The following is a 22,384-nucleotide window of genomic DNA, read 5'->3' as shown; positions in this document are numbered from 1 at the left end:
TGCAGTTAATTCAAGAAACTATTCAGTTGATTTTGAGTAGGTCAGTTTTGATAATGGCTTGGTCAAAAGAAAGTCAAGCGGAAATGACTGAATCAAGCTTTGACTTTGAGTCCAGAAGTCTGATCAAACAAAACCATGTTGTTCATCCACTCCTATTTTGTTTCATTAGCTCTGTTTTTTTCTTCCGTTTCCCTCTACCAGATTTGGCATGCTTCGAAGAAAGAAGCTGCTTATTCTCTATTTCTCTATTTCAATTGCTAGGGTTGGAGTGGTGTTCCATAGGAAAAGAACCATAGACGTCATCTGCCAGTCAAATTTCTCAGAATGAATCAATTATCATACACCTATGAAACAAATAGGTAGAAGGACAAATCTTTTGCTCCACCTATTCATAGCAAAACATATAAAGTGCAAATTAATGAGCAAGCTTTTTTTTTGTTATTGGGGGGCGGGGGGGAGGCCGGAAGGGACAAGAGTAAAGGACAACCAGAGTGACAATTAGGGTGCAACAAATTGTACTAATAACATTATTGACTGATGGAACTGTGAATTTGCTTTGTTTGACAATATATGTTGGACTTTAGGATTTTAGTTAAATGTATCTGTATAAGTTGATTCTGAGACGACTTCTTTATGTAATAACTGCTGTTTTCTTTTCTATAGGTTTGATGATACCAAGTCAGTTTCATTTTTTTTTATTAATTTCCTAGGATTTTTTTTATAGGAAAAATCAAAATTTTAAGACACCTTCCCACTCTCACATTCTGATTTGATATCAAATGCTGACTACATTGTTGGTGCATTGAGTGATTGTTTCTCATTCAGTCATTTGTTTGATCACATGATGCAGGAAGGGTGGTGCGACAGTGTTGGCTCTGTGGAAGAGATTCAGGCCAAGTTATTGAAGAGGCAGGAGGCGGCAGCCAAGCGTGAGAGAGCCATGGCATATGCTCTGGCTCATCAGGTAAAATTTGATAGAAGCTTGTTTGGGACATAGAAAGCATCTAGTTAAAATATTTAATGGATCTCAGCAAGAATCCTATTTGCTGAAGTCGTTAGAAAAAAAAATGCATGCCTATTAAAGTAGAATGGATGAAGTGGAGAGGAGCATCAGGAGTTTTATGTGACAAACACAATGCCTATTAAGCTTAAGGGGAAATTCTACAGGATAGTAATAAGACCAGCGATGACATATGGAGCGGAATGTTGGGCAGTTAAGAAGAGTAATATAGATAAGATGAGTATAGCGGAGATGAGGATGTTGAGGAGGATGTGCGGCAAGACCAGGAGAGATAGGGTAAGGAATGTTTGTATTAGAACCGAATTGGGAGTTGCACAAATCCAGGACAAGCTTCGTGAGAGCCGCTTGAGGTGGTTTGGTCATGTCCAAAGGAGACCCATGGATGCACCAGTAAGGAAGAGTGACCAGATTCAATTTGAAGGAGCTAAAAGAGGTAGGGGCAGGCCTAAAATGACTATTGGAGAAGTGGGAAGGAAGGATATGCATATGGTAGGGCTCGATCCTAGTATGATCGCGGATAAAGTTGTTTGGAGGACAAGGACCCATGTAGCCGACCCCTCGTAGGGGGATGTTCCTGGGATGTTACTTTGACTACTACTTAGACTTTTTCCTTTAGTAATTTATTTTATTTTTTTTAACCCCTTTTTACTTCCTTCTACTACTATTATTTCTATTACTGTCATGACCTTTTCGGATCCGTGGAGCCGACCCCATTTAGTTGGGATAAGGTTATGGTTGTTGTTATTGTATTAGAAGAAAAAAAATGTAGTAGGGCCCTCACATAATTGATATTTTATAAACAAATACTTTTACAATTACTAATATTTTGAGGAACCAAGTTGATTGACTAATAATTTTCATTCTGACAAATGTGTTGATGTTTGGGGTTCTTTTAGATCTCTGAAATCTTGTTTGTACTCTCTCTTTCTTTAATAAAAACTCTTATTAACAAAAAATATATGTTCTATATGTCTATACATATGCATGCATATACAATTCCAAGCATCTATAGTGAAAGAAACATTACAAGGTCAACTAGTTCCTAGAAATGTGATGAAATTTCCGTTTCCCGTAATAATATTCAATGTAAGAGGCTCCATTGTTTTCTTAATCAGTAAGGCATGATAGTTATGATTTCAATAGGCTTGCATCAATCTAAGAAGGATAAATGCGCGGCTAAGGAATCATTATTAGAACAAACAGGTATGATGTGCACGAGACTTTATGAGCATTGATAATCTACTTCATTGATCAAATGAAGAAACAGAGTAGGAAACTTTAATATATGTGGAACTGGCTACAATGGTGGATGAGAATGACGTTGAGAAAGAAGAAATTAATGAGAATCCTAAACCAAGGTTAGAATGTAGAGATGTCAGATTTACCCAAAAAAAAAGGAAGAATAAATCGGAGGAAGGTACATCTGATAATCATCATCATGTTTTTTATCACTTACAGAAACAAAGAGGACGATGGTGATTTTGGAAGTCAGAAAGATGAACTCTTGGACTCAATGTTGGCTGATCACAAAACTACATATAAATAAAATTAGTGTGGCTGGGATGGGGATGTTGAGATGGATGAGTGATAAACCAGAAAAGACAATATAAGGAATGAACACATTAGATGTAAGTTAGGATTAGTTCCAACACATGATAAGTTCAGAGAAAGTTGTTAGAGGTGGGATGACACGTGCAATGGAGATTTCCTAATGCACGGGTAAGGAGGAGTGATATGATTCAGATTAGAGGAGCAAAAAGAGTAAGGCCTAAAACAACTTTGGGATATGTAGAAAAAACATAAATGAGTTAGGTTGACACCAAGTATGGGTTTGAATAGGTTGACTGATGAAATAGGATTTGTGTAGCTTACTCCATTTAGTTGGAGAAGGGCTTAGTTTGTTGAGTTGAGTTATAAAAGGATGAATTGTTGGAGCTTAAGAACATGTGTCAAGTGTTAAACTGACATGTAGCTCTTTTTGGGTTTTTTGGGAATGAAAACACAAAATTTTATTAATATATTATGCTGTACTAGTATGCAATTTATATACATAAACATGCAGTTATTCTCTAAACATATTTCTAGACCCTTCCCCAAAGTCAGAAGAAGAAACCTCCATGAGTTCACTTCTGGCGAATGCCAATTCCTGAATGAAAAGAATCAAGCCTTACTATAGACATAGGTTCTCGGCTAAATAAACTTTTGTGCATACCTCCACCGCATAGTGGGATGTTTTTTTTGTCCTTCGTTTGATTTGGCAGAAACTGCTTCAAAGGGTGATCCTTCGAAAGATTAAGTCGTTTAGCAATTAGCATATGTTTTTCAGATCTACTTGCATTTTTTTCAACCTTCTCTCTGTCAAATCTTTCATTCTCTTGAGTACCTGTAACCGCTGACCTTTGGTAATGCTTGAGTTTTTAGCTTATTATAAATGAGTCTTTTGCTTACTCCTGGACTAAAAAACTTGCATAGCCCCTCTTTGACTGTTTACTTACCTCTTTTACTGACTATCCCTGCCGCAAAGAACAGTTTTCTTACTGCTTTACTTGGAGTTGGTGTTCTCTCATCAAGCGCCTTACCTGATAGAGTCGCCTAGCTTACAGAATTTCCTTATTTCCTTCTTTCAACTTTCTCTATGGTGCTCTTTTTATTTTGTTTTGTTTTTTCTTCAGTTGGGGAGGGGGGGAGGAAGGGAATCTTTTTTTTTAATTGTTTAAATCAGTGTAAACTTGCTAAATAGGGTAGGTAAACATTTTTTTCTTTTTAGTATTAGAGGGTAGTCTGATGAACATGCACTATTACAAGAGCTTCAAAAGAAATTGTACTTGTAGAAGCCCCCCTTCTCGCCCCCCCCCCCCCAAAAAAAAAAGAAAAGAAAAGAAAAGAAAAAGAAAAAAAGTAGGAAATAAATATATATGTAATAGGTGTTAAGTTATGTGTGTTCATATGTATCGTAGACCCCTATTGGATCCATTCTAATGTAGTATTTTGGTTTTTCACGGTAGGGGGAATTATCCTATCGTGCTGTGTTGGTTAGTTCAGAGTTAGTCTAGATTCATTGTTAGTAGTTCTGTTTGTTTGTTTGTAATTAGTCTTGTATTCAAGGTAGGATTCCTGCTTTGAGTACAAGTCTATCTTATTTTCAAAAATAAATAAAGTTGGAAGGTCCAGCGATAGATGTACTGAATCTATCGCTGGTTCAGAATTCTTCTTCTTCTTCTCTCTCCATCGTTCTCTCTTCCTCTCTTTGTTCCTTCGTTTCTTCATTCTCTGATTGGCTGGTTGTTAGTTTCTTCCTTGTTTCATGGTATCAGGGCATTAATACCCAGTTTTCCATCGATTCTGGTTTTGAAAGTCTAAGGAGTTACTGTTCATGGGTTGCAGCAACCTATGCTGCTTTATGTGAATCTCAGGCCCAAGTTTATGGTGATATGATAACAAAACTAGGGTCTCTATTATCTATTCTTTGATTATCATGGACTGCGTTGTCCATTGAAGACAGTTTTTTTTATTCTACAAGCTAGCCACATTGCCTAGGAGTCCACTCAATTTCAGTTTGAAGCTGATTCAACTTTATGATCTTTCAGAATTACAATTCTCCATCACTCCATGGAATACCCTGTGGGGTAGTTTTTCAGATCTGAAGGAACTGAATTTATTTCTGATCTGACCAGCAGATCGTGTTGATATTTTGAGGCATTGTTTGCCTTCTATAAGTGATGCAGATTCATCACCCAAATGGACTTATTTTATTAGGAATAAGTCTAGGGTTGGGATATATATATGTTGGGCCTTTTTTCCCAAGGGTTTTCTATGTAATAGGCCACTTTAATGAGATTAAACTAGGGGTATATAGGTTGCATACGGGATTAGCCTAGTACTTAGTTTATTTTTATGTTTTTTAATTGAACCGGTTCAAATTGGTTGCATCCAATTGGTTCAATTTAAGTGATTGTGTGACTTGGTTAAGTAACCATGTGACAACTTAAGTGGTCATGTGATGTAAGTTGGGCTGGATTAGGACTCTATAAGTCCAGCCATGTTTTGAGTCTATTTCTATTAGTATTTTAGTTTCCTAGTTAGTTTAAGTTACCTAATAGGTTAAGGATTGGGTTAGGCCTTTTCTTTTTAGTGTAGAAGTCTAATTTTGAGTCTTTTATATAAGGTTGTAAGGGGGCCAAGTATTGAACACGAATTTTGATTAATAAAAACTCAGCTTTATGCTTGTTTCCTTTGTTGCTGCTATTGCTCCCTTGTGTGAGTGTTGCCTTGTGGATCTCAAGGTGGATAGGGTGGGTGGACTCGTGCGACTCCTTGTGTCTGTCCAGTACCGAGAGGTTCTTCTTCTTCTTCAGTCGAGCTTCTTCAAGCTGCTGCTTTTGGAGGAGATCAAACCAGTAAGTAATTTTAGTTTCCTGCATATATCCAACCCTAACCTCCATTAAACCTGCAACTTCTACCTTAACTAGGACTCCCTCATAACTTCAAATCTGTCCATTAGTTTCAAACCAAACTTCCAGCATACAACCCCCACACTTCTCCCTACACTCGATCCTAAACCCAGCTCATAACTCCCACTTTATCCCTCCATTCCTCCACTCCATTAAACCCAAAACCTGCAACTCTATTCTGTCCAGAATTGCAGAATTTTAAAACTTTCCCAAATCCTATTATTTATATGCCATAAAAGCACCCTAGACCTGCATATTAAACCTATATAAGACCCATTTCCAAATTCCCATCCTAAACCCTAGAATTAACCTAAATCCTAGTGCTGCCCATTCGAACCAGCAACCCCTTTTGCGATTGATCCTGTTGTCTGGCTCCTAGTAGGTCTCCTACCTATCTAGGACTACATTAATAAGGGCCTACTCGATCCAGATTTGAAGTCCATCTGAACTTCTGATGTGTGGTAATTGATTTTCTCCATTACAGCTTGGGGTAATCAGTTATTGATCTATTTTTTTTTTCTTCCGAATTTCAGATCTGGTTCTCAGATCTGCCTGATATTATATGGCATTGTTCCCTTGCTATTAAGGATCACTCGATCCAAATCTGGAGGTCATTTGACTCCAAATGTTGCTGTTATCAACTTTCACCCAATTTCTGGGGTGAATCTTATTCTGTTTGTTCTTGGATACTGCTATTTGGTGCTCTTAAGTTAGTGTGCATGATGGCTGATCCCAAGACTACTGTGGACAATGTTAATGTCCAAATCACCACCATCACACTCAATGGAGTTGGTAATAATCTACTATGGACACAGGCCGTCAAAGGTCTATATTAATGCCAAAGGAAAGTTGAAATATCTTTAGTCTAATCCTCCTCCATTGATTCTAATGAACCTTCTGAGATGAAAGTCTATGAGGAATGAATGCTGGAGAATGACACCGTTTTTATATGGTTATAGAACAACATGAATCAATCTATTGCAGCCAAATTACAATCCACGAAAGGATCTTGTGTAGTGTCACTGGGTTTGCATCTTAAGTACAATCCAGATGGTTTAGTTGAATGGCTTAAGGTCCGTTTGGTTGCAAAGGATTTTACAGACTTATGAAGTGGATTATTTCGAGACCTTTTCACCTCTTGCTCGCCTTAATCAGTCAGTGTTCTTATCTCATTAGTAGTCAATCTCAACTGGCCTCTCTATCAGTTGGATATCAAGGATGCATTCTTATATGGTGTATATGGAGCAACCTCCAGGGGATTTTGCTCAGGGGGAGAATTCACACAAAGTATGTAAGCTACACAAAACCATTTATGGTTTGAAACTACAGAAACCGCTTCCTCTAAAAGGCCGATCTTGTAGGAAAGGGAGGAAACAATATGTCTATCATACAGGAGCTCTAACACGGCGGACTATCCAAAGGGCGACACGGGTGGATAAAATAATTCAACACCTTCCCACTCCCAGGGGGATTCGATACCGTGACCCCTGCCTGCTCTGATACCATGTAGAAACCGCTTCCTTTAAAAGGCCGACCTTATAGGAAAGGGAGGAAACAATATGTATATCATACAGGAGCTCTAACACGGCGGACTATCCAAAGGGGGACACGGGTGGATAAAATAATTCAACAGAAACAATCACCTAGGGCCTGGTTTGACAAATTCAACTTGATTGTTACTCGATATGGTTTCATAATGTTATTTTGATCATTTTGTTTTTGTTTGCCATCTTGGTTCTAAAGTTGTTGTGTTGGTGGGTTTTGTTGATGACATTATCATATCTGATGATGATGTTTTAAGAATTGTAGAGGTAAAATCTTATTTGCATCAGCATTTTCAGATGAAAGACATGGGCTCTCTCAACTATTTTTTTGGTATTGAAGTACTACGAAGCAAGAAAGGGATTAGTCTATCACAATGCACATATGTGTTAAACCTCTTACCTGAAAATGGTATGCTTGCATCTAAACCAGTTGGTACTCCCATGGATCCTCATCAGAACTTTGGGATAAGTGATGATGAAGATTTTGATGATAAGCACCAGTACTAAAGATTAGTTGAGCAAGTTATTTATTTAACTATTATTAGAGCTGACATTTCCTTTGCTATGGGTGTTATTAGCTAGCTTATGCAATCATTGAAGAAAGTTCACTGTGAGGCAGCTTGTCATATCTTAGGATTACTTGAAGGGGGCTCTAGGGAAGGGGCTTATTTGTCGTCTTTACCAGAGTGTTGATCTGGTAGGGTTTCCGATGTTTACTGAGCTAGTGCTGATGGTGATAAGAGGTCTACCACATGTTATTACACGTTTGTTGGTGGCAATCTTATCATGTGGCAAAGCAAGAAGCAGACCACTTGTCATATCTTAGGATTACTTGAAGGGGGCTGAAGAAGCATATTTAGGCCCATTAAAGGATGGACTCTTAGAGACCTATTCCAGCCTAACTAAAACACTTAGTAACAATTTAAAATAAAGAAGATGATTCTAACTAGACTAACTAATAAAGTAAATCCCGTATTCATTCCTACTCATATTTAGGCCCATTAAAGTGGTCCACTATAGTAAAAATCCATTGGACCAAAGGCCCAACATGTATAGAACCCAACCCAAGGCTTATTTTATACTAAAATAAGGTAACTTTTGCTGATTTATCTGCATCAGCATCACTGGAATTTCTATCTGAAAAATATGATTCACTTGAAGATTCTTTGGCATGTTAATTTGTTATAAGAAATATTTTCCCACGTGCTTTCACCCCTGTCATTTGGATCTTTCTTTCGTACTTGCTTTTCTTTCCACATCCTTTGAGTATGACATGTCTTGGGCATAAAAATTGCTCTATACATGTGGCATGTATGTGTGCCATGTGGAACACTTATTCACTACCCTAGGCTGTTCAATACTGAGCCCACAGTAGACTTGATTTACTTTTGTGAGTTTTGAGGGATCCATTTCTGAATCTGTAGCTCCTTTATATACTACCTTGAGTGTGTCCGATATTCTGTTCTTCATGCTTCTTCTTGATGTTTCATTGACATGATAAATCTCTCTTCTTGCAGTGGCAGGCAGGATCAAGGCAGCAGGTAGCCCCTGCAGGTTTTCAACCAGATAAAAACAACTGGGGTTGGAACTGGTTGGAGAGATGGATGGCCGTTCGTCCATGGGAGAATCGGTTCCTTGACATCAATCTCAAAGAGGGAGTCATGATCCGTGGGAATGAGTCAGCAGAGGGGAAGAATGGCATGAAAATCCAATTCAGATCTGGCAGCAAGAAGCCTATTTCATTGAATTCTCACTCAAATTTCTCAAATCAGAAAACCACCACATCTCATTCTGATGGTAGTGGTTCTTCATCGGGCAAGTCAGCTAATGTGCTAGCAACATTGAACACAGTATCAGGTAAGCCAAGATCTAAGCCGTCTGAAGATCCAGTTGAAGAAGCCAACTCAAGGCCTTCTGGCAATGGATCCCCGATCATGCAGCAATCCTAAAGAGAGACCTTTGCAATCAGATGCCCACACAAAGAAGCGGCTGTCCCTACCAAACAGTGGTAAGTCCTTTTGATCTACAGGCATAAGATATCTATGGCCTTGTTCAAACTGTGCTCAACCCACTTTGAAAGCCATGCTGCTGACTAATGCAATAAGTGGTCCAGTTTTTGTTATGCACCTGTAATATTCAGTTGCTATGAATGCACAAAGCATGGATTGGATCTAATTGCCATTTTTGGGCCTTATAGTCTTGAATATTTAAAAACTAATTGCATAAACAAGCTAGATGCTGCCCTTGCAGACTAGTTTCTAGTTGTATGCACAGTTGCATATACCAATGTTCTGATGATTTCAATTGCAATTTCCTTGGATTCCTGCATTGTTTGCTTTCCTAATTTCATGTGGTCACAACAGGTACTGGTGGACAAACAGCCAGGCGCCCCAGTGGGAACACTGCCAACAGGACACCAAATGCACAGAAGCCCATTAAGGATAGAGCCAAATTTGATGGAACATGTGATTCCAGCCAAACAAATGGTGTTCAGCAGGTAGTTGAGCTTCAGACTTGAGGATCAATTTGAAGATGATGAAATGTTAGCCCGAGTGGCCAACAGGAGGCTTGAATCTTGATGTTTCGATCTGTATATATAGAGTCCCTTCTAGCTTGGAGGTGCGAGCATATTGCTTTTATTCCTTTCTTACATTGGCAGTTTCACGATGGTGGCACGATATGGGGAGACAAGGTGCCATTGTCACCCACAATAATATAAAGATAGTTTATTTTCACTGTGCATTATTACATGAATGCATTCTATTTCTTGCAGTTAATTCATTATTCTGAGATCATCTGTTGTTTATCTTATATTGGAAGATTGACTTGGCAAGCAATTGTCCAGGAGTAAGAAATTAAGAACACTTAGCGAGCGCCTCTGAAAGGGGGAACTTGCTTCAGGCTAATGATACCAAGTAGATGCCATCTCTCCCAAAAGCTGGCTTATCTCACTGAGGGTTTGCAGACGTGTGATGCCAGGTGGGCCCTTTCCCCAGTGCTTGCTTTGCTTGTTACATCAATTTGATCCATTATCCTTTGCTATTTACTCATTTAAAGTGTGAAAATCATCCTTAGTGAATTATTTGGTCATGGATCTGTTCTTTTACTTCTTCTGGAATGGAATACATAATGTTTGGGTCACATTTAATGGTGGGAATTTACTTTCAAGTGGAAGGGAAGCATGTGATCTGCTACTGAGATCTTCATGCCTTCTCTTCTATTCTATTCACATGGAACACAGTGTATCACCCATCATATGTGATCTTGGATTTTGTCATCCACTGTGTATGATGTGATTTACAGACAACTAAGCAAGTGGAAGGAAGGATATAAGTGAAATTGATATATACTCCAAAGCTAAAATTGATACAATGAAACACCTCTTAAAAACCCTTGCTTGTGAACTGGGGTTCCCCAATACATAGATTTCAATCCAAAGGTCTCAACTCTGAGGGAAATTGCATTCATCAATCAAGTTTTTCTCTTTGAAAGCGCATTCACCAAACAAGATGTGAAATGATATTTAGGGTTCCCACCCCACCATGCTAGTTGCTAGTTTCTACGTTCTTGCAATCAACCAAGAAAGGAATCGTCCTTCCTTTAGCATCAAAATTGACTTAATATAGGCTGCAAAGTGGGTTTGATTCTTTGATTCCTCCGAAGTCCAAAACCCAAAAAAGGAACAATAAAACATAAAACCTGTCTTCTCCCTGGTCAAAAGACAGAATGGGTCTAGGCGTCTAAGCAGCCAAGAAGGATAGCCAACCTTTGTCATATCAGGTGGGTTTTCCTTAGGAATTTATTAATGGAGAGATTAAGAAGAAAAAAAAAATGAAGAAAAGGTCACTCACTTCTAGAATAAAATTGTCGGTTTGGGAATTGGGATGGATGAAGGGGTGTGTGTGTCTATCACCCACCTCCTTCACTAATTTCTTCTTGGGGAAGGTTCCCCACGTGGGAAGTGTGGGAGAATCTCTCACTTCTCTTTTTTTTTGGTTTGGGTGACCCAGTGAAAATAGTTTTAAAAAATTTAAAAAATCCCATATAAGAAGGTGAGAGCAACGTGAAGATTTTTTCTGTTTTTTGTTTTTTGGGGACAGTTTTATAGATGGATGTGTAAGCCGTACATGTGAGAAGGTGGGTGTTTCAAGGCTTTAAATAGAGGTGGCGGGTTTATGATTTTTTCAACTTAATGTGAGAAATTTTTGGCCTGAGTGTTTTTATGAAACCTCCTACACTAATTGGGTACTAAAAAACATCCTACAAAAAGAAAAGGTAAAAGGGTAAGTATCTAAGACAAGGATCCAATGACTTCTCTTTTATTTGGGTTGCTATCATGCGCAGGATGCACGGATTGCAGGTACTAAGTAGGCAAAGAGAGAATCCAATGAGTAGAGTGAGAGAGAAGTAAAGGATCCATGTGATATTTGTTGGTGCCTAAAATGCAGTAAACTTTTTCAATGTTCTTTTCTTTGATGTGAGAGGCGATATTTAGATTATTAACAAATCAAAAGATAAGGTGGTGCTTTCTCTCTCTCTCTCTCATATATGTGGATGATATGTATGGGACCATGGTGTTCTTTTCTTCATAGGTTTATTCTTGAGAACTACCTTCATCTCTCTAATAAAAAGTTTCTAATTAATTTTGATTTTTTCTACAAATATGACTTTAATGAGTATCATATAGCAACTTAAAACTCACCTTTTGATGATTCAATGAACTACTTTTACATGCATTAGAGAAGATAAAGTAGGAAAACCCTTTTGCCCTTTAATGTAACACATTTTTTTTCAATTTTGATAAAATCTTGTCATTTCACACTTGTGTGAAACAATTATAACTCCTGAAAAATGACATTATAGTAAACCACTCTAAACTTATTTTTATTTATTTTTTTTACTTTTGACTTAAAAGAGCAATCAGTATAAATTTAAAAAAAAAAAGTTCCATGTTCAAAATACTCCTACAGATGTGTCATCCAGACAATCCATTCCATAAAAGAGTAAAACCCATCATTCAACACAAATATCTATATGAGAGCGATAAGCAATTACTACTCCATTTCACTTTAAGTATCTCTGGGAGGTCTTTAGAGCTTTCATGTTAATGTCTATTGTTACATCCAAATGGTAACCAACTGAAAATCAAAGTTAAGTTTGTTTATATCGTTCTTTTTTAGAGAAAGTTTTCTTTCACCATGCTGTGAAGGTTCATCACACCATCCTAGGGTTCACAAACCTTATAGGATTTTAGTATAATCTCCAAAATACCTTTTTGATACATTCCCGTGCGCATTTGAAGCCATGTGGTGAATGTGTTCTAATTCTCCATGGCTTAAGGAAAACTCAGTCCTTTTTTTTTATTACTAGAATTTCTTTGTATATATTGAAAGTGAGATTCTTTAACATGTAAATTCTTTGTGGAAGGAGTTTCAAAGGTTAGTGTGAAGACTTTGGTCCTATAGTTTGGACACAAAAATAATAACTTCAATTTGTCCTACTAATGATGCTATAGATAGAAAGGGATCTACCATTGTGGTTAGTTTGGATGTGAGGGTCCAAAAAATTGTGAATTTGGTAGTGGTAGACTGGTAGTAGTCCAACCCATAGATTAATTCCTTTTCCGGCAACTAATTCCCCTCCAACCCACCCCCACCCCCACCCCCCTAAAAAAAATTCTCTGACTTTAGCTAGAGCTTTCAATTTCTAATTTTCTATGGGGCGTCATTAAACCTATTAGATTGCGATTCAATTCGTAAGAGAAATGAAGTGAACAATTTTAAACCTAAAAAAAAAACTCTTGTAATCATTACTCAGACGTAATGGGGAGGGGGCGAAATGACTGCCCCACCCTGCCAACTCATGAAATTCGGAAATCCCACCCCCATGATGTCAATGCGCACGCTCTCATTGCCCAGTGCACGCACAAGGGCCACGTTCCCCCACAAAGAATGACAACCCAAAATAAAAATTACATCTGTAAAGTATAATTAATTACTAAACATGATAATAAATTTAGATTATACAATCATGTTTTTTTTTTTTTTTTAAAATGTGTGGGAGACCCACAATAGGGGCTAGACAGAGACCCGCTAGGGGCCAAAAGGGTGCCCAATAAGCCACACTTATTAAATATTATTACGACTTACCATATTAGATATGGGTGGGGGTGTAGGAGGGTCGAACATGCAACCAATCCTTGACTTACACTAGACTCAACCAGCTAGCAGCCCACCAATACATTAGATAATGATTAAACATATCAATTCATATTAGAGAATGATTAAATAAGTTTTCCTTTTCTTTTGAGGGAAAAAGATTGCTACGCTATCAATGTGAAATTTCCCTCTCGGATAAATTTTTTAGGGACAATGTTTTCTATGCTGGGTAAAATGACCACCCTCCCCCCTTGAATGGCAGGTCCATGTGTCTGAGCACAGGCTGCGTTGTAGCACAGAGAACATCAGCCTAATTTTTTATTATTTTTTTTCACTTGTTTTTGAAAATATGGACCCATGTGGATGATACCTTTTTCAAAACAACTATTTGTGTGACGTACTTATTCTTCCCCATGCTGGTAGTGTAGGAGACACTTTCCTATGCAACAAACAAAGCCTATGGATAAAGCAATTCCTGGTTGTTTGGACTTTCACCATCAAAATTGATCCTTGAAAACTACAAATCTGATTGATGATTGGCTCCAACCAACTCTACCTAATACAATATTGCTAAATTTAAAATTTTATATCCCAACCTAGGAAAAGTAATTAACCACATAAATCATAATCTAGTTTCCCTCTAATAATTTTTGAAAGTTTCATTCTATCCATATTAATTTGTGAATTGCTTGTTAGTTCATAAGGATTAGAGGTATTGATTTTGGTGCCATCAAGGCCTTAGGGTTTATTAGCTTTTCGATTTGATTTCCACTGATAGTTGCAAGCCCCTACTAACATTACCCATATTATTTTAAAATTATTTGCCAATGTTGAAATTGAAATTTTCAAACACTTCAATGTTTTGCCGACAAAATGGAAATTTTAAAATTCGTTTACTATTCTTTATACTTTATATAAAATTTCTTAAAGTAGTATAGTATAAAAAAGTTAATTGACTAATTTCCTTTTATTTTAAAAAATTTTTTGGGTAATCAATTCACTTTGTTATTAAAATGATGTGAAATAAATATACTTTTGGCGTGGGAGGTTTGGATCTTGTGATGCAATCAATACCTATAAAATATTGTTGCAAACTAATGACTTGCTGGGTGTTTTAATTTAGAAACATGTGGAACTTGGCTACAATTTAGTCCCCAGCTTGTAGAATAAAATTTTGTACATCCTTTTAATAATATAAAAAAAGATTCTTTTTAGAATTCTAGAAGTTTAGCACTTTAATTGCCATTTTGGCAGAAGAGGCCGCATTCATCTTAAGGGACAAATTTTAGTCCAAAGTAAGGAAAGTTGCGCAAAATTTGATTCAAAGTTTTAGTAAAATTATCAAAATACCATCAAATGGAGATGAATATACTATACAAAAAAATATTTTGTAATTTTAGCTAATTCATTTACTCATTTTAAGTTGAAATTGTATTAATGAGATGCTTGCCTAGTTCTCTATCACATGGACTAATCGTCATGTGGTAAATAGTAAAGCGTTATACTTCACCAAACTACTGACAGAGAATAAAACCCAAAAAAAAAAAAATTGAATTTAATAATAATAAAAAGGACAAGAGATAGCTCATTGGTTGTGTAGCGCCTGCACCAGTGCAAGGGCCAATGAAGTTGTGCACATGAGCATTAGTATTTATGGGTTTTTAATATATCAAGGGGGGAAGGTGGAGCTTTTGTGTACTCTTGTGTTTGGGCACAGGAGCTACGCCACCACGTAACATTCTTTTTACGTAATACGCAAGATTTTGCTTTTGGAGGTTACTGAAAATTATGTTTAAATTCGTCTAGTCCATTCAAATTAGTGAACAAAATTAAACTCATTATATTTTATTCAAGAGATACTAATAATATTTGTCCTAATAGATGGGATTCATTAGTGGGTTTTTTTAGGTAAACCTTCATTAGTGGTTCAATCACAGAACATATGATGAGTTACAACAGCCTTAAACCTATAAAGCAATCTTATGATTCGAATAAGATTTGAGAAATTGCCTTTAATTAATATAGATCTATCTTCGGTTACCATAAAGATTAGGACTCAACAATATATGAAACCAAACTTAAACATCATTTGCACAAAAGTAGGTTAACTATTTGACCAAGATTATTTATTTTAACTCTATTTATTGACCAATTAAGCTACATTTATTTTCAAGTAAAAACTACACAAATGAAAAATCTTGCCAACTATGATGCTTTTTTTTTTTGGAGACGGGAAGGGTATCCGACTTTAGGCCAACTAAATCCCCCTGGGCTTGTACATGACCCCCGTGCCACGTCCAAATCGGAAGCTTCTAGACCCTAGTGAGCCACAGGCGGGTGGCCCCAAGAAATTATGTAGCGACGAAGGTTTTGATCACGAGACCTCGCTTTCTGAGGCGGAGTCTCATGTGCCCTCCAAGCCAGCTGCGCTAACCATTTGAGGTTTGCCAACTATGATGTTGCTAACCTTAACTTGGGAATTATTTGTTAGTTCATAAAGATTATGAATTTTTTGGTTCAAGTTTCAATAAGGCTTTGGATAATTTTTCTATAATTGCAAGCTTTTGCCAACACTACCGACATTATTATTAAATTATTTTCTAAAGATAGAACTGAAATTTGTAAATTATAATCACTTCATTGGTCTATGGATATAATGGTTTAAAAAAAAAAAAAAGTAAAATTCATTCAATATTGTTTATATGAATTTATTAAAAATTAATGAAACTTATCTCTATTAACAAGAAGACGATTGCTTGCCTTTGTCATTTTGAGAGCGTAAATTTGGTCAAAGAGTTGTCGAAGATGTAACTAATTGGTCAGCCTTCTTTTTTTGCCCTTTTCGGAGGGGGATTCTTGTGCACCAAGAATCACAAGTTTATTGAATAAAAATATTTATAAATTTTGAAAAATATTTATTTCTTCTTTCCAATTCAATTCAAATTTCTAAGATGTGAAAACATATTTTGGTGGCGGAGATTGATTTATTGCTGTTCGTACAACTTGCATGAAACTTGCTTGCATGCATAAAAACAATGCTACGATGGTGTATGCTCCTTAGAGTCACTGAAGACGATTGCTTCCCTTTGTCATTTTGAAAGCGTAAATTGGGTCAAAGAGTTGTGGAAGATGTAATTAATTGGTCAGCATTCTTTTTCCCAGTTCTAGAAGGTGATCGCTGTCAAGCTATGCGGCTTACACTAGCATGGGGACCAATGAGAACGTTCATAAGGACATCCACCATGGGTTCCAACTGGTTTGAATCGAATCGAAATGAGATCTTATTGGGCAAGGTTCGGATTGGGGTATTATGACCTTGAAACCGAATTGAACCACATTGGAACTGAAAGAACTTGACATCGAAATTGAAATCGAACTGATCTACCCCGATAAGAAATCGATAACAATTCAAAACCCATAAAAAAAACCCAGTTTGTTTTCATAGTTTTGTATAAATATGTGTATTAAACTGAATTCAAATCTGGCCGAAATCAAACCAAAAAAAACAAACTTTTCTTATTGATTTGATTTTGGACTCGCCATTCCCACGTCCAAATCGATTCAACTCGAATCGAAACTGACCCGAACCAATTGATTGACACCTATGCTTCCAATGTCTGAGCCACGGGTGCCAGCTGGCAGCTTACTTTTGTCATTTATTTATTTATTTTTTATTAAAAGAAATTGGGTCAAAAAAGTCGAATAGGAATCGGTGTGATAGGAGTAGGGAGGCCGATTCGAGTCGAGATTTAGTGTTTTAAAAAAAGCTTTTGTCCAACTTCAAGTCATCAATTACGTGTGAGCTAACGCTCTCACTGACGCCGTTAATCCTTATGGAAGGGAAGGGAAAGAAAGGTATTCGTGCCCGACATTTTCTTTCATCCCCCGTCTTCATCATCATAAAACAATAGAGCAGAACCTCCTCCCGTCTCCATCTCCTTCTTCATTTCTCCCTCTTTCTTTCTTTCTTTCTTTCTTACTGTCTCTGTGATCTTTCTTCTTTACTGCTTATCATGACTACTCACCTTTCTTTTACTTCTCTCACTCACACTCACACAAAGATCAGAAACAGAAAAAAGCCCTAATTTTGGTTTTTTTTTTTTTTGGTCAATTGGGTTTTAAAGGGTAGCGAAATTTTTTTCATCTTCTAGATCTTTTGATGATGTCTGCAATAACCAGCATCCAAGAAACCCTAACTTCTCCCTCTTTCTGGTCTTTTTTATTTAATGATTTAATCTATTGAAGCCCTTATCTTGTTATCCTTCAACAAACGATCGATCCACTGCCACGCCCTTTCTTCTCACTTCCATAGGGACCGGGATCAAGAAAAAGCCCCAAATCGCCATTTATTTGTTTGTCCTCATTCTCTCCTTTTTTTTTGGTGTGTGTGTTTCTGATGAGAAAACCCTAAAAGAAGAGAACATCGGCATTTGGGGGGGGTGGGTTTGTAGGGTCGATTGTTCGACATCCGTCGTTCTTCTGAGCCATGTTTTCAACCCCATTTGTGCTCTCGTTCGCTCTTTTACTCTCTTTGCCTTTGTTGTTTCTTTTGGCTCCTCGAATCCTCCCTCCTCGACACGTTCCGATCTCTCTTCCTGACGAACTTGACGATCTCGCCCTCTTTCGTCGAGCGGCTCTTGCCTCTTCACATTCCTCTGCCGTTGGCACCGCTGTTTCACGTCTGGGCACCACCAATCCACAGCCCAAGATTGCTTTTTTCTTCCTTACCAATTCCGACCTCACCTTCGCTCCCCTGTGGGAAAGCTTCTTCAAGGGCAATGAACATCTTTACAATATCTACATCCATGCCGATCCATCAGCCAAAGTGAAGTCTCCCGGTGGGGTATTCGAAGGCCGATTTATCTCTGCTAAGAAGACCCAACGCGCTTCTCCAACCCTAATCTCCGCCGCTCGGAGGCTCCTTGCCACCGCACTCCTTGATGACCCATCCAATACCTTCTTCGCTCTGCTTTCTCAACACTGTGTCCCACTCCATTCATTCCGTTTCGTCTACCATTCCCTCTTCGCTTCTTCACCTGCCGATCCGGATGAGTCTGATTCGTATTGGTCCCGATTCGGCCGAGTCAAGTACCGAAGCTTCATAGAGATACTGGACAAAGAACCAGGGCTATGGGAGAGATATACAGCGAGAGGGAAGGGTGTGATGTTGCCGGAGGTACAATTCGAAGATTTCCGAGTTGGATCGCAGTTCTTCATATTAACGAGGCGGCATGCGTTGCTGGTGATCAAGGATCGGAAGCTATGGAGAAAATTCAGGCTACCATGTTTGAAGGTTGAGTCTTGCTACCCAGAAGAACATTACTTTCCAACGCTGCTTTCCATGGAGGATCCTAAAGGTTGCACCGATTACACTCTCACAAATGTGAATTGGACAGCAAGCATCAATGGTCACCCTCATACCTACCGGAAGGCCGAAGTGTCTCCAGAGCTAGTGTACAGGTTACGGCTGTCGAACTCGACTTACTCGTACTTGTTCGCCCGGAAATTCTCGCCGGATTGTTTGCAGCCCTTGCAGGAGATCGCAGATACAGTCATTTTCCATGATTGAAGTAGAAGAACCAAACAGGTAATTATCTCTTATCTGCTCTCTCTCTCTCTCTCTCTCATTGCCTTGGTGTCGCCATTGTTGTTCCTGGTCTGATACTCTGATCTCTGCGGAGATCTCCAAACAGTAGGGGAGAATTTTCCTGTTCCGCTGACTTGACTCGGGTGGGTGGGTGGTGGTGGTGGGAGCTGGGAGTTGGGACTTCGGAAGCAACCCGAGTTGACCCGGCATTGCGTTTGGGAATAGATTGGAAAGTAAAATTTCGTTGCCGTCGTCAGCCTTGAAATTCGGGTCTATGGGAGTTGGGTCATCCTCTAATTCCCTTCACTTCATCTTCTGGTACATTCGAACCAAAAAACAAAGAAAAATCGCCCCTGCGTGAGGGATGACCCGGACGATTCTTATGAGTTGAACCCGCTTTTTTATTATGTAGAATATTCTAATTAAGGGGGCTGGGTTGGATTGGGAACATAATAAGTCTAGTACTCTACAAGTAGGGTAGAGAGTAATGATTCTTAGTAGACCTGTCAATGTGCATTGTCTGTCGGTGGCGGTGGAATGGTGGGAAACTGGGAATAAGTAACAATTCCCGAGGTTTTCTTAAATGCAGTAGGTTTTACACAGAATCGGGAGTCAAATCGGCCAGTGTTGATTCCGATCCGAATTGGTTTGGAATCGGGTAAAATAGGACATAGAGTGATAAGAATGGGCGGGAAATGGCTGGTTCCGGTTTCCTGCAATCAGGTTGGAGCCCCATTTTTTATTTTTTTTTATTGTGATCAGTGTCGGTTTTGGAATCGGCCGATACCCTATTAGATAGCTTGCACTAAATCAGTTCTACTCACTTGTCTGTTTTAACTGTTTCGCTGTCATTTTTTTGGTGGATTGAAGTTGGATTTGTGAATTTTGTATTGGGGGGGGGTTATAGGGATTCACTCAGCCGAGTCACAACCTTTTCTTAATATTTGTTTTGATAGGCAAAGAAAGCAGCGAGTCAGCGGCATCAAGAGAGAGAGAGAGAGAGAGACTCAAATGGCGCAAGCAGAAGATGCCAGATGTGAGGGATAAGGTTTTCGCGGGAGGGGGTTCAGAAAAAGCCTGAAGCCCGAGAGAGAGAGAGAGAAAGACAAGCAGCCCCAACTCAACAGCCCAAAGAAGTTTTTGGCTTTGTGTGAAGGTGGTGTGGTGGAGGAGGTGGGTGTTGGTTACTTAAATGGTGTAGTGAAGTGAAGTCAGGTGGGGACTGACGACGACCTATTTTTATTGTTTGTATATAATATATATATATATATATATATATATATATATATATATATATATATATTTTGTAGTTTTCTTCCAAGTGTGAATGAAAATTAAATCCATCATCTTCATCATCATAGTATACCCCTTTTTTAAGATTCTGAACTAACGGTGGTTGTTACCCTTAACCCATATATTATCAAAAAGAAATCTTCAGAAAAAAAGAAAAAAGACACGGCACTATGGCAAAATATGCCCAAATCCTTTGCCCCTTTTTATTTCTACAATTCTATATTAATACTTTTGCGTTCCAAATTCTCTCTCCTCCCCTCCTACTTTTTTTTGTTTTTTGTTTTTTGTTTTTTGTTTTTTGTTTTTGTTTTCTCTGTTTCACATTTGTTGCCCTTTTCTTAGAAAAGAAGTCCTCTATACTAGTTGTATGTCTCTTAATAGTTTGTAGACAATTAAGAGATTTCTCAGCTCAGGCCCAACCCTGTTGGGCTTAACCCAACCTGGCTTGACCCTGATTAATCTTGATCAGGCTGGGTTGGGTTAGGTTAGCCCTTACTGATTCTGATTTTTTCCAAGGCTGGGCTGGTCTCTGATTGACCTTGGTTGGCCTTGTTTTCTTTGACATTTCATATTTCATGTGTCATATGTACTTAAAAAAAAATTGGTGAGAGTGACGTGCATAGCAGCCAATAAGAGCGCATTGCTGGCATCTTGGGGGCTGGAAATTCTACCGTTCATGGGGTTGGCGTGGTCATCCCTCTCCCCCCATACTGTGTCTGGGCATGGCCTGCCTTATCCCGTAGAACATTTCCCAAAAAATATAGACATCCTCAACTATAAACGGTTTTTATAGTAAGAGTAAAAGATTTGCACAAAGCTAACCTTTTGGGCCTGGATTGTGGTTTGTTTGTTTTTCAATATATATATATATATAAAAGATTTGCTAAAGCCAACTTACTTTCAAAATTCCATGCTGGTACCCTTCACAAGACTTAGACTACTGTAGCACACCCTTTGTAAAATGTCTCATAAGACTCCCTTATTTTTAATGTTTTCTCATAATGCCCATTTTCCAAGGCATGAAACTCCACACTGTTAATGTAGCAAATCCTTTCTCATATGATAATACAGAGAAAGAATGTTACTTGGTCGTGTGGCTACTTCGCTAGTGTGAGGACCAATGGGAATACATGCCCAAGCATCCAATATGATGGACGGGGTGGTCATTTCACAACCAATGTGTTTGGGCGTAGGGGGGCGCAGCCAAGCAGCCTTCGTTTTCCCTAATATGAATTAATATATAGTTATATAAAGTCAGAATTTTGCTTGAAAATCCCAGCCTAGGTTCACCCTACATGTTGAAAAGCTCAGCCGAAGCGGGTTGGAAACAGATTCTCTACGGTGCGATACCTTGTCCTGCCTATGCTGCACAGACACAGGGCCTTATGCAATGACCACCTTACCCTTGCTCGAGCGGGGGTAAGGCGGTCATTGTGTGAGGCCCTGTGTCTAAGCAGCACAAGCCAACGGGCAGCTGCACCGTAGAAGATCTGGTTCTAAACAAGCTTGGGTTCACATGGCTAAACATACATCGCTAGGCATAGGGGAGATTTTTTTTTTTTAATTTTTTTTTGTTGTAGTTTTATTATAAAAATAAAATATGGAAAAAAGAATGTTGCCTGTTCATGTGGCCCTTGCACCAGCGCCGAGGCCAATGAGGTGGTGCACGGGCATCTAATAGGAGGGGCACAAGTGCACGACGGTCATTTTTGCCCCATTGTGTGTGGGCATAGGGGAACGCAACCAGGCAGCATTCTTTTAACTATAAAAATACAGATTCCTAACAATACACCGGACTGATTCCTTAGCATTCGAAGTTGCTTTATTTGTCTAAACGTTAATTGTCAAAGAGTAGAACACACTTTTTCTTGGTCTTGGGGTTGTTGTTCATGTTCTATTAGTATGAGCAATTTTGTTTTCCACAGTTGGTGGATGTGGTGGGTAAAAAAAGCCTAAAAGGGTTCCTCAGCAAAGAAAAATTGATGTGATTGTGGGTGTAAGTGGGCTTTCGCTTCTCTTCTCTTCTACCATCCTTTTTCGAATTCCTTTTTAGTGGGGCCATATCTCCCCTTCTTGGTCCTCTCTTTTGGTTCACTTTTTCTTTTTTAATTTTCTCCGTCAGCAAATTGAGAGGTTTCTGCTTATTATATGATTCCAAGCGAATATTAATGGGAATATGTTTTGCTACGTGGCATATTTCAGGTCTCTCTCTCTCTCTCTCTCTCTCTATGTCATTGTGTGACTGTGTCATGTTGTTGTTATCTTTGACTAAAATGGCCCAGGCCCACTCAGAGATTTACTATATTGGCAAAAGGAGGGAAAAACTAAAA

At 38.5% G+C, this 22,384-nt stretch overlaps 1 protein-coding gene and 1 pseudogene across 1 annotated transcript; both read left to right on the top strand.

The window, feature by feature from the left end:
• LOC122646265 overlaps window positions 1–9,811 on the top strand; it is a 41,515-nt pseudogene extending 31,704 nt beyond the window's left edge.
• A 7,755-nt stretch (window positions 9,812–17,566) lies between these two features.
• On the top strand, window positions 17,567–18,779 carry LOC122649060 (glycosyltransferase BC10-like). Its single transcript, XM_043842420.1, has one exon. The coding sequence runs from the start codon at window positions 17,661–17,663 to the stop codon at window positions 18,741–18,743; it is 1,083 nt and encodes a 360-aa protein (XP_043698355.1). The 5' UTR covers window positions 17,567–17,660; the 3' UTR covers window positions 18,744–18,779.
• Window positions 18,780–22,384: the final 3,605 nt, after the last annotated feature.

Source organism: Telopea speciosissima, chromosome 1 (assembly GCF_018873765.1).
Source record: "Telopea speciosissima isolate NSW1024214 ecotype Mountain lineage chromosome 1, Tspe_v1, whole genome shotgun sequence".
In the NCBI taxonomy this organism is placed as follows: domain Eukaryota; kingdom Viridiplantae; phylum Streptophyta; class Magnoliopsida; order Proteales; family Proteaceae; genus Telopea; species Telopea speciosissima.
This window is presented reverse-complemented; position numbering and strand designations above follow the sequence as displayed.

Bases quoted from the DNA above. Each gene is read 5' to 3' on its own strand.
- LOC122649060 (XM_043842420.1), top strand. From the start codon at position 17,661: ATGTTTTCAACCCCATTTGTGCTCTCGTTCGCTCTTTTACTCTCTTTG.